At 50.2% G+C, this 14,557-nt stretch overlaps 1 protein-coding gene across 19 annotated transcripts in view; it reads left to right on the forward strand.

The window, feature by feature from the left end:
* The window catches only part of ZNF618 (zinc finger protein 618), a 165,651-nt gene that overhangs the window by 95,235 nt on the left and 55,859 nt on the right, over positions 1–14,557 (forward strand). For all 19 annotated transcript variants that reach the window (XM_074362055.1, XM_074362042.1, XM_074362040.1 and 16 more), the window contains exon 3: positions 7,631–7,890. In XM_074362055.1, the coding sequence (XP_074218156.1) occupies positions 7,631–7,890 (260 nt within the window). The remainder of the gene's footprint in view (positions 1–7,630; positions 7,891–14,557) is intronic.

The following is a 14,557-nucleotide window of genomic DNA, read 5'->3' on the forward strand; positions in this document are numbered from 1 at the left end:
AAACCCAGAAAACATCCAAATGATTAAAAGCCCAGGGGTTGGAGTCGGGCAGACCTATTTTGAATGCAGCTTCTGTCACTAGAAAGCTATGTGGCGGTGAAAAGGTCACTCTGTTTCTCCGATCCTTGATTTTTTTATCTGTAAAGCAAAACTACCTGCCACGTGGTTCACAGGCATTGTGAAGAGCGGGGAGACGGTCCCTGCCCACAGCCGAAAGCGCCGTGCCCGGCCCGTCCTAGCCGCTCGCTCAGTACGCCGTCGCTGCCCTGTCCTCATTCACCCAGTTGTTGGCATCATTCACATCAGTGCCTTCATTGCCACCAGCATCTTCACCCTGCATGCCGGCATTTTCTGTTTGTACCATTCAGCAGATGTTAGGTGACACCTGCCAAGGGCCAGGCACAGGGAGACAGAAAGCAGTAGGGTAGATCCTTTGCCTCTGGAGGTCTCCCAGAACCAGGTGGAATTGGAAGACAGATTTGGAGCTGGAACCCATTAGAAGCAGAAGAGACATTCTCAGAACCACTTGTGTGAGGCTGCAGGCAAATGGCACTCTGAGACTTCAGCACCCTGCCCCTGCCTGAGGGCCCGAGGCTTCGAATGGATAATGTAACAGTGTCCCTGAATCTTCAAGAGTTGGTGTCATTTTGCAATATCAGATCATCACTTTGTCTACCTTAAACCTACATGATATATGTCAATAATATCTCAAGTAAAGCTGGAGGAAAAAAGAGTTGGTATCAGAGCGTTACCAGGCTGCTCAGTTTTGGCATTTCAGAAAGTGGGAAGAGTGTGTTAGATTTGAGGAAATTTCCATTGCACAGGATAAAGATAAGGCTGTGATGCTTCACTTATTCAGCAAGTTGGCTCCTGTGAAACATCTCCGGCCCATGTTAGACCAAGGGCTGGATGGATGGGGTGTTGCTGCCTTCAGTTCTGGACATGAACTGGAGAGGTTCGACCTTCAGTGATTCTTGCGGGGGGGTGGGGGGAGATGCCTCGAAGGCCACAGTAGCGTTGAACTCTGCAGGGCTCGTTCATGGCTCCTTCAGTGAACAGGTGCTCACTAACTGCCTCCCCTGGCCAGGCGCTGCTGTAGGTGCTGGCATGTGACAGTGAACCAAGGGGGCAAAGTCCCCGCCCTCTTGTAGCTCTTGTTCTAGCTGGGGAGACACACAGTGAAGAGGACGCGCGGTAATAAGCATGTGAGGTGAATGTAGGGTAAATACTGAGCAGAAGGCATAGAGCAGGAAAGGGGGCACGTGGAGTATTAAAGGCTGGGGTTGGGGTGAGACAGGTGACATTTTGGACCAAATAGTTAAGGACATCTCCGCCAGCACTGGGGTGTTTGAGTAAAGACCTGAAGAAGTGGGGACCTAGGCATGGGGGCATCTGAGGAGGGGGAGAAATATTCCAGGCAGAGCAAAGAGCTAGTGCGGAGGCCCGAGGCAGGAGCTTGCTCGTGCGCTCGGGGGACAGCAGGGAGGCTGGTGTGGCCAGCAGGGAGGGAACAAGAGGCAGTGTTGGTGGACGAGATTGCTTTGGCTGCTGTATTGAGCATCAGTTTTGGGGCATTGGGCCAGGGTGGAAGCCGGGAAACGGGCTCAGTGTTATTATACAAGGCTGGAAAGGGGAAGGCAGCTTGGATGAGAGTGGTGGCTGTGGGGTGGTAAGGCGTGGTCAGATTCTGGACATATTGATATCAACTGGGGTTGATAGGATTTGATAGTGGATTCATTAGTAGGGAAGAGACAAGGGTGATTCCAGAGTCTGAGTCTGAGGGGCAGGATGGGTGGAATCGTACTAACCAGAACAGAGAATGGAGAAGACGGCCATTATCTGATGATTGCTTCTTAGGCTGCAGGGTTTAGCAGGAAGGACACTGGGACTGGAATCAGAAGAATCGTTTTTCTGACTTGGGATGACAGGCGCCTCCGCAGCTTGGTTGGACCTGTAAGTCTGGGTGCCTGCTAGGCTTCCAGGCGGAGGTGTCCAGCGGGCAGTTGTTCATGCATGTCTGGAGTTCGGTGGGAGGTCCAGGCTGGAGATACGATTTGGGATTCATCATCACATAGTTAATATTTAAAAGCATGAATCTAGGTGAGATCACCAAGGAAGTCAATATGAAAAAAAACAGAAGAGATTCTAGACTTGATCCTTGGGGCAGGTCGGCATGTAAGGGTTGGGTTGGTGGAGAGGAATCAGCAGAAGGCAGAGGAGTGGCTGGAAGGTGGGAGTCCCATCGGGCAGGCTGAGAACAATGAAGAAAGAGTTGGAGGAGGAGAGAAGAGGGGAGCTTGTCCAAGGCTGCTGGTGGAGGATGAATTCAATGAGGACCAAGAAGGGATGGCTGGATCGAGGGGCACAGAGGTCTCAGAAGGCCTTGGAAAGATCAGCTCAGTGGAATAGGGGAGCAGAAGCCCCATGGACTTAGGAAGCTTTGCCAAGGAGGGGCCTGCCGACATCTACAAATAGATAATCATTTGCGCTCAGATCATCAGTACCTGGGCAGATGGGTAGAGTTGGAGGACTGGGTCAGTGGTCAGCCTCTGCAGTGCCATAAACATGGCTGAATGTGTCTTAATTCATTTAACACCCCATACTCTATGCGTTCATGGAGGGTGTATTTAAAGCTCAGCTTGAGGAGGAGGGTATAGCCCAGTGGTAGAGAACATGCCTAGCATGTATGAGGTCCTGGGTTCAATCCCCAGTACTGCCATTAAAAAATAATAATAATAAATAAGTAAAACCTAATCCCCCCCCAATTTTTTTAATTAAAAAAAAAAAAGCTCAGCTTGAGACCAGTTAACCCTCATCTGTAATGAGTGGAGACTTTTAATGGAGTTTTATTCTAGAGGGAGTTAACCAAGTCATTACTTACACAGTGTGATTTAGAGACTTCGCCCCCCACCCTCCGACCCTTAGCATTGTTTCAGGTGGTTAAAGTAACAGAGTAGATAAGAGGTAGCCTTTAGAGGAGGTGGTGGCCCTCAGGCTGAGACTTGGGACACAGATGGATGCACGGCTCCTGATCCTGTGCGCGGAGACACACACACCTGCTGGGTGGCAGTCTGGCCAGGGCCTTAGACATCTCAGATTCCAGCTCACTCGTCTTGCAGATGGGAGAACCGAGTCACACAGGGGCAGGACTGACGTCCAGCATGCTGAGAACTTCTCATAAACACTGTGAGTTGGTAGAACTTCAGTCATTAGTGTTTTAGGTGGAATGATGTAGAAATTGTACCCAGAAAGTTGACTGACTCCCTGTGGTACTCTTCCTCCAACAGAGCCAGAAATGGCATTTGTCTTTGGGCCTCCAGTCCACGGAGAAGTTGTTTGGTTGTGTTGTCCTGGCTGCAGGGTTTAATGGGAACGGCACCAGGGTGGGAGTCAGAAGAATTGTTTTCGGACAAGCTTATCACCAGAAGTTGTGTGACCTTGGATATGCCATTCGTGTTCCTGGTGGGCAGCAGGCCCCAGGCTTGGGCTGGATGTGGACGTGAACAGAACAGACACGGGCCCCGTCCTGTGCTTCGGTTCCCCATCTGGCCATGGGGTGCTTATGGGGGCCGGACGTGATGGGGGTGGGTGTAAGCACTGAACCCTCTGGTGAGGCCCAGAGGAAGAGATTTGTTTCTGAAACCTCCCTGGACAGGCTCTGTGGGTACATTGGACTGGCCAGACGCAGTCACTGGGATGAGTAAGAACGAAGCAAAAGAATACTTTGGGGGCGGCAGAGGGCAGTGGTTTGCAGAGTTAACCACTTTAGAGCTATTTCTTCCAGTTGAGTCATGCGTAGTGAGTGTATTAGTTTCCTGTGGCTGCTGTAACAAACTACCACAAGCTGGCTAGCTTGAAACAAAAGAAATTGGATCGCTCACAGTTCCACTCACAGTTCCCGGAGGCCAGAAGTCTGAGGTCAAGGTCTCGGGCGGGGTCACACGCCATCTGGAGGCACTGAGCAGATCTGCTCTTTGCCTCTGCAGCTGCAAGTGGCCGCAGCATTTCTTGGCTACTGGTCACATCACTCCAGTCTGTGGTCTTGCTGACTCCTCTTCTCTGTATTGTCCCCTCTTCTGTGTTAAATCTCCTGTGTGTCCCTTACAAGGACATTTGTCATTGCATTCAGAGCCCAGCCAGATAATACAAAATGACCTCATCACAAGATCCTTAAATTAATTACCTCTGCAAAGAGCCTTTTTTGAAATGAGTTCACATTCACAGGTTCTGAGGATTAGGGCATGGGCCTACCTTTTATTGGGCAAGGGCACTATTTACCCCACTAGAGAAAGCCCAAATATATATATAATGTAAATATATACACATCAGGCTAAAAACAAAGCTGTGGGTATCAAAGATGGAGAGAGTAGGGTTCTTGAAGGCCTAGTCACCACCACCACCCTCATTCAGGCCTCATTGTTTCTGGGGCATTGCTATGGAACCCCTAGGCCTTCACGGAACATACTTTGAGAACCATTGCCTTAGTAAGAGGCCAGGGCTCATAGGAAATTACTTGGGCAGGGGACCCACTTGGTCTGGCATCTCTCCTAGCATTCTGGCATGAGCAGTAAACAGTGACCACAGCCAGCATGTACTTACCAAGAAATATCCTTTTAGTGCCTGACTTTAGATTTTATGTGGAAGTGTGACTCAAGTTAAATATAAAATTCATAGCATATCTTGAGCAACTATTTTGTAGTTATCTATATATAAATCTATTTTACAGCGACACAAATAGAATAGATTATGGAGTGTCAGCATGTAGATAGATTCCGAGTGCTTTTTCACTAATATACCTAATGATTCGTGCTGAGAATATCCAAGGGCTCCACTGTACATTTAAATGGATATAATTAAAATAATGAGCTCTATTTTAAAAAGTGATATATGAAAAAAAATTTTTTTTAGAGAAGTTAGAAGGAGCTGCGCCACTAATTCAAAGTGATATAAGTACTTCTGCAATTCCATTGTTATTAGGGCACCTAATTAAATGCAGAGCATCCAAGAAAAGCAACATTTGGGCTTGTAAATCTAAAATGTGAAGCTGGGGGAAGAGAAGTTGCCCGTATACTCAATGCAGCGAGGGCTCGGAGGTGTCACGCTTAAGGGAGTGGATGGTCGTCATGTGTCAGGCCCGTGGGCGAGAGGACGGCTCGCTTAGCTCCTGGTGCAAGAGTCACCTGTGCGACGCAGGGCATTCAGAGATGGGGTCTAGTCCATCTCAAGCAAGCAGGGAAGGCTTCCCAGAGACAGGCATGTCATCGTGGACCAATGTCATCATAATGGCAGTTGCCGTCCACGGAGATCCACTCTGTGCTGCTCCCTGGCTCATCTCCTGCCGCTGTGCTGGCAGGGATCATGGTACCCCTTCAGCAGACAAGGAAATGGAGGCTCAGAGAGCGGAGTCTCTTGCTTGAGGTTGCAGGGTGTGCAGGTGCCCAGCCTGTCCTCCCTCCCGCCAGGATGTCAGATGCTACTGAGGTCCTTGAAGGCAGGAAAGGACACCGAGTCTGTTCAGAGGGGATGGTCAGGTGCTCACAGGCCATGGGGTGAGGGTGTTCTGAGTAGGGGGCTGTTCTATGCAGGGAACACTGGCAGGTGGGACCCCTCCGCCCTGGTGGGCCTCTTCGCTGGTTCTGGGAAGCACATCTGCCCTGAGCTTGGGACGTAACCCCTTGTGCAGCCAGAGTTGGGACCAGCCAGGGAGAATCCTCAACTGCCTGCCTCTCCAGCAGCTCCCTGGGACTCATGGGCTGTGTTCTTTCCCAGCTGGCATGGCGGTTCGGACAGTGGCCCTGAGCTCCATTCCCATGGAGCCTCAGGGTGGGCGGGACTGGCCAATCGTAGCACCCACGTGGTCTCAGCTAGGGAACAGGAGTTTCAGCAACTTCTGTCACTTCTACTCTACGAGTCACTCCAGACAGCGTCCTGGATGTCCATTTTTGCAGTTAACCCTCTTGAGGCCTTTTGAGCAGGTGTGGGGCTCCCTGCCTCACTGGTGTGGAACCAGACTCAGGGAGCATCAGGGCTCACTCAGGGTCCCCAGCTGGGAAGTAGCAGCGCTGATATTTGAACCCTGTTGATTTACCTCCACAGCCTTTGAACTTAAAAATCTCTGCCATGTAAGACCTTCCCCTGCATCCTCTGCACACTTCCCTCTCCTGCTCCCCCGTATAGACAGTAGGTACCCCTAGAACATCTCCACCAAGGCCATTATTCTGGGTCCCTTGAAGACATTGCCTTGTGTCTGCTCACAGTGCTGTGGGGTAGATGCTGCGTTTATCCCCATTATATGGGTATGAAACCTGAGGCTCAGAGGGGTGAGATCACTTACACAGGAACCCACAATTCAAGAGTGGCAGTTCTTGAGATTTGCAGATACTAACTAATATATATAAAATAGATACACAGCAAGTTCATACTGTATAACACAGGGAACTGTATTCAATATCTTGTAGTAACTTATGGTGAGAAAGAACATGGAAACAAATATATGTATGTTCATGTATGACTGAAACATTATGCTGTGTACCAAAAATTGACCCAACATTGTCAACTGACTGTACTTCAATAAAAATAGATATAAACAAAACAAAACAAAAAAAGAGTGGCAGTTCTGAGGTTTGGGTCTGGGATGGTGTGACTTCAAACCCCGGTGCTCTGTCTGTCTCGGTTCATTACATCCCATTCTCCCTTCTCCACCTCAAACACAGAGTCATGGTGACGATCTCCCTGCAAGAAGGGTGGGGGGCCCTTATGATAATGCAGCGTCTTATTGAAAGAGGGAGGAGGTTCATGATGGACGACAGGGACCTGGTTTTGTGCCTTGGGCTGCCACTGGTCTTGCGTGTGGTCCTGGGCAAGTCACAGCTCTGCTCTGGACCTCAGTGCCCCCTCATAAAGGAGGTTCAGTAACGTGAGTCCTGGCCACCTCAAAACTGAGTGTGTTAACTAGATGTTTTCTGATGTTTGAAGAGCCACCTAGAGCCAAGTGTTGGCTCGGTGACATCCCCACCAAGTGAGCCTTTTGGCTTGTGTTTTCTTATCTATAAAGCAGAAGCAGGGCAGAGCTTGGATAAGCTCCCCGGCCCTTCTGCCAAGGAGCAGAGGGAGGGGCACCACACGATCTGCACAGATTGAGTCTCCGAAACCCTTGCTGATTGAGGACTGGCAGCACTGGCCTCAACTGGGTGCTTGTTAGCAAGTGCAGGATCTCAGGCCAAACCCCAGACCTGCTGAACTAAATCTGCGTTTTACCAAGATTCTCAGCTGATTTATGTGCACATAGATGTTTGACAAGAGCTGATGTCAGTCAGCCAGAGTTGCCCTTGTAGGTTTCATGTAGCTCCACTTAAAAGAGTAACTGGGCATATTTAGACCCCAGTCTCCTCATCTGCAAAATGGGTGGAGCTGGAGCCATATTAGCCCAGTGATTTGCAGACTGTGTTCCATGGAGCCCCAGGGTTCCTTTGAGGACCCTCAGGGGCAGCCATGGGCGTGTGTGTCAAAGTAAGGGTCACACGAGAGGTGGGTCTGTAGCTGAACATTTTGTAGCCCCCTGGGCTGGCAGGCTCCCAGGTAGGTCTGGGACAGGTCTGGGGTCCACACTGAGCAGACTCTTCTTCCCCAGGGAGCGCTTGAAGCGCAGCCAGAAGACCACCAAGGTGGAGGGGCCAGAGGCTGTGCCGGCCGAGGCCTCGCTGAGCGCCGAGCAGGGAACGATGACGGAGGTGAAGGTGAAGACGGAGCTGCCCGACGACTACATCCAGGAGGTGATCTGGCAAGGTGAGGCCAAGGAGGAGAAGAAGGCGGTCGGCAAGGACGGCACTGGTGATGTGCCCGCCGAGATCTGCGTGGTGATCGGCGGCGTCCGCAACCAGCAGACCCTGGGTGAGCTCCTGTCCACTGGGGGCCAGGGCGGGAACGTGGGGCTGGAGCCCTGGGGAGAGAGGCCTGGGATCCCTGCCGGTCCTGGCTGAGAGCGCCTCTGGGGCATCCCCTCTGCCCTCCAGGAAGGGCCTCAGCTCCTTACACTTGATTCCGCCTGCTCAATTCTGCTCTGGAGCTCTTGCCTTTCTGCCTGATGTGGTGAAACCTTACCTGTCCTTTAAGACTTTGCTCAAGCCAAATGCCAGGAACTTTCTGCAGGCCCGACGATCCCTCCCGCTGCGGGGCTCCCACACCCCAGGTGGGTCCAGCACAGCCCGCATTGCTCGGTGTCCTAAATTTCCATCTGCGTTTCTTTCTCCTGAGCTCCCAGGACGGGTCCTGCCCAGACTGGATGTCCAGTCAGTATCAGATGAGTGGCAGACTGGCCCCTTCCCCTCTTCTTCTGGTCTGGGCCAGACTCAGAGGAGCTCAGTGGAAATGAGCTTAGAAACCATCTTTCCCCACTACTTTACAGCATGAGCCGGGGGATACCCCTCAGGGGCTACCTGCACTCCTGCCAGGTTTGCAAATGCAAATGCCCCCGGCCCAACAGATTCGTTTGTTTAGCGTGGTGGAGATGAGCCAGACAGGCAGGTGGTGGGGATCGAGTCCAGCTGGAGAGCCCATGCCTCACATACGGTAACTGGGTGGGAAGACAGGCTCAGCGTGGCCAGATCTCTGGATACAACACATGCCAGAAACGAGAATCTTAATGTAAATTCCTTTGGCTTTAAATGATGGTGACTAATTTGACTTTTAAAATCTGCCAAACAAAACATATCTTTGAGTCAGAGTCATTCCATGGGCCACCAGTTTGCAACCCCTGGTCTATAAAATGAAGTCCACGTGCCTCCGCCTGGCCCAGAGGCCTTGCCTAGTCTGTTACAAGACATCCATTTCCACCTGTGCCCTCCTCCGCATTCCCGTGCTCAGTGTGTTCTTAGAAGTGTGGCCACCTCCCCTCCCCTCCGCCTGTCTTTCCTGGGGCAGCTGTGCCCCACCTCCTCCTGACTTCCAGGCTCCTGTCCCACATATGGCAGGCAGGGACCGGTGGGGAGGCTCCCCTGTGTCTGTTTCCCCAAGTTTAGACTCAAATCCTGTTGCTGTTTTTCCCAACCACCAGGAATCAACCTCACATTCTTTCCCTGCTGTTCCTTTGTTGGTTGTGACTGCCATCAGCCCCACCTGGGTTGCTGCAGCATCCCACTGACAGCCATACCTCTGTGTCTCTCTGCCTTCACCTGCCCTCTACTCTGGCTGCCAGGGGCCTTGACAAAAACAAAACATTGACCAGGTCACTCCCCGCTGTGTCTAGGGTCAAGGCCATAGCATCAGGGTCCTCCATGACCTGAGCCCCGTAGCTCCCTTTCTTATTTCTGTCTTCCCGGTCCTTTCATTCCAGCACAGTCTGTTCTTCTGCAGCATTTCCTATCTTTTGCTCATGCTGTTCCCTGTCCCTTGAATGGCTTTGCCCAAATCCAACCCGCCTTCAAGGCTAGCTCCAGTGCCCTCTCCTCCAATAAGCCTTCCTTGATCTCTTCTGGTCAGAAGTGATCTGTTTCTGCCCCACCCCTCAGTGAAGGCACTTCCCATTATCTACTTTGGATTAGAGAGGCCATGTCTGTGCCTGCTTCTGCCATGAGATTGGCAGCTCCTGGAGGTTGGAGCTCCAGGACCTATCTGATTGGTGCCTCTATACTCCCTACCCCTACCCTACAATACCTAGCAAGGTACTGGTTTCTAGGAAGCAGTGTTGTCTTTGGTGGTGTAGCTGTCAGGGTGGAGCTAGGTTATGCCACAGTAACAAAAGACCCTGAAAGTAATGAGATCTTGGTTTCTCAGAGCCATGAAGGTTGATTCATTTCTTAGTCCCACTGCATGTCCACTGTGGGTCAGTTGGGGGCGCAGCCATTATCTGGAATGCTGCCAGCCGGGTGACAGAGGGAAAGACAGCTCTGGAGGGACTCACATGCCAGCTGCAATCCAGAGGTGAGATGTACTAATTCCCATCAGTCATTGGCCAGATGAGTGAGGGAGGCTGGGAAATGCCATCATCCCATGTGACTGAAGGGAGATGAACCAGAAGTATTTGATGAAGAGCCTGAGTGACTTAGCCCAGTGTCGAATGAAAGAAGAGTCTTTTCAGGGACATGTATCTGACCTCCCTCTACCTGTATTCACTCCCCGAGGCCAAGGACTGTGTTAGCCACTCGTGGATGTGTTCGCTAACCGAGGAGAGGGCATACCCTTGCTCACTTTGGGGATGTGTTCTAAGACTCATTGGGCCCAGGAGCCATTAATGCATTTCACTAGGAGATGCCCAATGAAGGATAGTTGAATCTGAATCTTGAGATGGGGCCAGCAGTCAGGATTCAGTGCGGAAAGCCTTGAGCAACCATGCTGGGAAAGTGTTGGGAGTCCTCACTGGGCCAGCTGCCTGCACAGTGAGAGAACCCAGGGCCTCATGCCAGCCACAGACACTGGTTTCCAGCTCAGCTGCTCCTCAGCACGGGGTCCTTGGCCTTGTTGTGGCCTCGTGTCCTCTCCTATTAAATGAGGCGTGCTCCCTGTCCTGGCCATCTCATGGGTGTGGGAACTGAGAGGGGCAGTGGAAGGGAAGAGTGTTGTGCCAAGAGAATGAGTGTGTCTCCTCGGGCTGCGAGTGAATCCAGGCTCCCTGACTGAACAGCTGTTGTACCTTGGGCAAGCTGCTTGACCTCTCTGTGCCTCGGTTCTCACAAATGCAAATTAATGGAGTTACGTGAAGAGTCAGTAAGATAATGTGTGTCAAGTAGTCAGCATTGTATTTAGTAAACGATTTGCTCTTATTAGCAGTAATACTAGTATTAATAGTATAAAGTACGTCTTCAAGAGGAAAGAGTAGTAATAGTGTCTGCTTATTTCCCAAATCTAAGACATAAGCCAGTGTGATGTAGAGAAAAAATGGAGTGGGGAAGAAAGTTGGCACTGGCTGAGGAGTCAGAAGACATGGGTTCTAGTTGGTCCTCGGTTTTCTCATCTCAGCTTCTTCTAGTACTGCCCTTCTAGAATCCAGGGACATTGAGTTATGTTGTGAAGTTCTGAGTAACCTGCTTTTGGCCGACCCTTGTGGAAAAGGTGTAAAAACCACAGTTAGAAGTGGAGCCGCCATTTTGGAGCCAGCACCAAAGCAGGGCCAGGCGCTCCCTGCTGGTGGTCATGGCTCGTCTCACATCCATCAAGACAGACCTTCCTCCTTGAGGGTATAGTTTCTGCCAAGGGTCATAAGGCTCATAGGAATCTGGCTTGGCCTTAGCACCAAGAAAGAGAGGCAATTAAAAAAAAAGAATCAGTGTTAGAAGCCAGTCTAAGCAGTTGCTGCTGACTGTTAGGAGTTCTGTGTTGAAGATTCTAAAGGGTGGCATGATTAATTACTGATGTCTGTCCTGGTTGCGGAAGTGGGCAGTGGGGCTTCATGTGCCCTGGTGGCTGGGTGTCATAGAGTTAACATGTTCTGGAGGCACTTGGCAGGGGAGTGCAGGGTTCCGTCCAGGCTCCACTGCTGAATGGAGTAGTGTTCCTGTTCAGTCACCCAGTGGTGTGCCACATGGGAACCTCCCGTTTGCCTTTTCTCTCTTTTCCGCTCGCCTTGTCCCCACTGCCCGCCGCGAAGTCCTCACTGGCCCTTTAACAGCCATCAGACAAACAGTGTTCCCAGTGACACAAACATTATCCGAGGCACTTCCCATGGAGGAGCCTGGGCCATGGACACACGGATGGCATTTGGCAGCTTCTCCGGCTGGGAGTGTCGGGAGAGGCATCAGTGCCCAGGGGGCTGGCTGCCAAGCTTACAGTAGTTGCTGCTACTTCCCTGCTGCCCAGAAATTCTTTGCACTGAAAAGGGTATCTCTCACTCTTGAAAGGACGTCACTGCCATTGGAGCCAATGTGGAGTTTGAGGACAAGATACCAAGTTTCCTTTTTTAGCAAGAAGAGCAGAGATAATACTGACCATGACAGCTTTGTTGGCTAAAACCAGAAATGAAAGGCATCCCTAACTGATTGCTGTGCACTGTCCCAGTAGTGCACCTCAGAATCCTTCTCAACACAGTACACCAAGAAGTCACTGCTAGTCTGCTAGCATTGAAAAATCTGAAGTGGAAACCTGCTTGCTCTCCTTGTCCTTGGTGGTGAAGACAAGGCAAGCTGGGTTTACAACAAAAAAGCATCCGCTCCATGGTTCCGAGCAATAAGGATGCCTGAGTTCCATCATGGTGGTCAGAATGTCCTACCAAGTAGTGGGTGCTCTTCCCTGTGCTGTGAGACCATCGGTCCTTAATCCAGGGGAGGTTACACATGAGAGACCACAGGTGCCTAGAGACCTGGTGGTCCAGGGCTTCCCCAGCGGCAGTACAGTACCTGTGGAGGGAGCGAGTGACCCAGCTGGGCTCCGCTTCAGCTGGGGGTGTGGTTATTCCCAGAGTGTGGGGAGGAGCTCTGCAGAAGAGCTATGGGCTGCTTGCCCTGAGGGTGGGAACAAGGGGGAGATGGTGGAATCTGAGTATTCACGACTTAGAGCATCTTGGTGAGAGGGGGCAGAACACATTCCAGGTTAAGCTCAGACAGTATGGAGAAGTCACCAGGAGGCGATTTCAACTCAGTAAAAAGAAGGACTCTGCGATTAGGGAACTGTTTGGTAACTGAGTACAGGCCTGTGAGGGAGTGAGTTCCAGTCCTGGAGATGTGTGAGTGGAGGAGGGTCACTGGACCAGGTACAGAAGGGAGAGTCAGGTCAGCTGGGCGACTGGATCCTGCAAGGATGTTTCTAGGCGGTGAACTTTGAGCACCATGGAGGGAGTTGTTTTCACGTACGCAGGGCTGCCCTGGGAGGAGGGGCAGAGAAAGAGGTGGAGGGGCCACAGCTCTGGAAGGGCAGTAGAAGAGGAGACAGCCATTCAGAAACAGCCACGTGGGTTTTGGTTTGTTGTAAACCCAGGCAGCGAAGGTGCCAGGTCCTGCTTCGTGGTGCCAGCTGATCGTTAGTTTCCCGTTTCAGTCAGTGTTGGCAGGGCTCTGTGCCTGAGCCTGCCAGAACCATCACTCAGCTCTTTGCTGCAGCCACTCGGAAAGGAGGGGTTCTGGCCTCCCTCCCAGGCATCTTGTCTCTGCTGCTGACTCTTCATCTGGCGGGTCCAAGGTGGGATGGGGGTCCCAACTGGAGGGTCCCGGTGAGAAAGGACCCCTGGCCTGTCAGCCAAGAAGTCCGGGGTCTGCCCCTCTGTGGGGCCTTGGACAGGCCCCTTAACCTCTCTGAGCCCTACTATCTTCACTGACCAGTGGATATAACATCTGCCTGTCTTTCCAGTAGGATTGTTGAGGTCAGAGTGAAGCAATAGGTATGAAATTGTTTTTTTATGGGGGAAAGGGGGACAAAAAAAAAACCCAAAACAGATGCCAGTGGTATTAGCCAAAGGCTTGGATGTTGACACATCTGGGGTTACCTCAAGAGTGATAGGAACCTCAAAGGCCAGTGGCTTCCAACTTTTTTTCTTCAGTGCCTCCTAAAACAATTTTGAGAAACTATACCCTCTTTCACATTTTTGTGTTGACAGCTCATGTTTTTGCAAAGTTTAAATAACTGCAAAGGATATAATTTCTGGAGTATTTGTGTTTTAAAAATGTGGCATTTGAGAAATACAACTGTGAACCACTCTTTTAAAATTTATCCAAGGGAATCCAAACCCCACTGTTTTTTGCTCTCCACCATCATCCATTTAAAAACCATATGAACAAGCTCATCTCTAACAGTCAGAAATCTTACATCTTTCCTTTTTTCTTCTTGAACTCATATTTCCAGTCGGCTTCCTTCACAGGATTTTATCCTAATATATTTTTTATGCCTGAGAGTCTTTTATTGATCGCTGTTTCACACTCGTCTCCCACAACAAGATGTATGTAAATTGAAATAGAAATTTCTAAAAAATTTGTTGCCATCATAAAACTCTACATTTTAAAAGATTTTTTCCCCTGATCGAGTTATTATTAGCATACAATTTATCAAAAACAAATTTAGATAAATAGCAAACGTAAAAAATTATTGAAAATAACATCCCTAATGAATCGGATGGGGCTTTATGTCTTTTTCAATTGGCTCATGTTTTTGTGAATTAATATTTCTTATTATTGAGTGAGATAGGATTCAGCATTAATTTAATTCTTTTTTTCCCCCATTTTCTTAAGTGCTTATTAGGAAGCTTGATCACATAAATAAGGAGCCAGGAATGGATGGAGTCTTGTTTAGCAGTGTCACTCAATTCCTTGAACTCTGTCCAAGTTGTATGCCAAAAATTGCACGGGGTCCATCATCAAACATTACTTTTAATGGTCTCTTCGCTGACAACTCCATTAGATCTTTCTTCAATTTTGTTGAAAGCAGAGAATTAAAAATCACCTAATTTACAACAGGAATTTTTCCCAGTCATCAGATCCACCCAACTTCTGAGTCCAACAGGGCAACTCTTTGCTTGGCGCCCCGAGATAAGATGTTCATCCCCCGTGGAAGGCATGGTGATGGGATTAGGGGTGGGTGAAAAAAATGTGGTGTTTGTCCTGTGGCGGAGGATGCCAGTGAGAGGACCTCCCTGCCCGCC

Source organism: Camelus bactrianus, chromosome 4, assembly GCF_048773025.1.
Source record: "Camelus bactrianus isolate YW-2024 breed Bactrian camel chromosome 4, ASM4877302v1, whole genome shotgun sequence".
NCBI lineage: Eukaryota > Metazoa > Chordata > Mammalia > Artiodactyla > Camelidae > Camelus > Camelus bactrianus.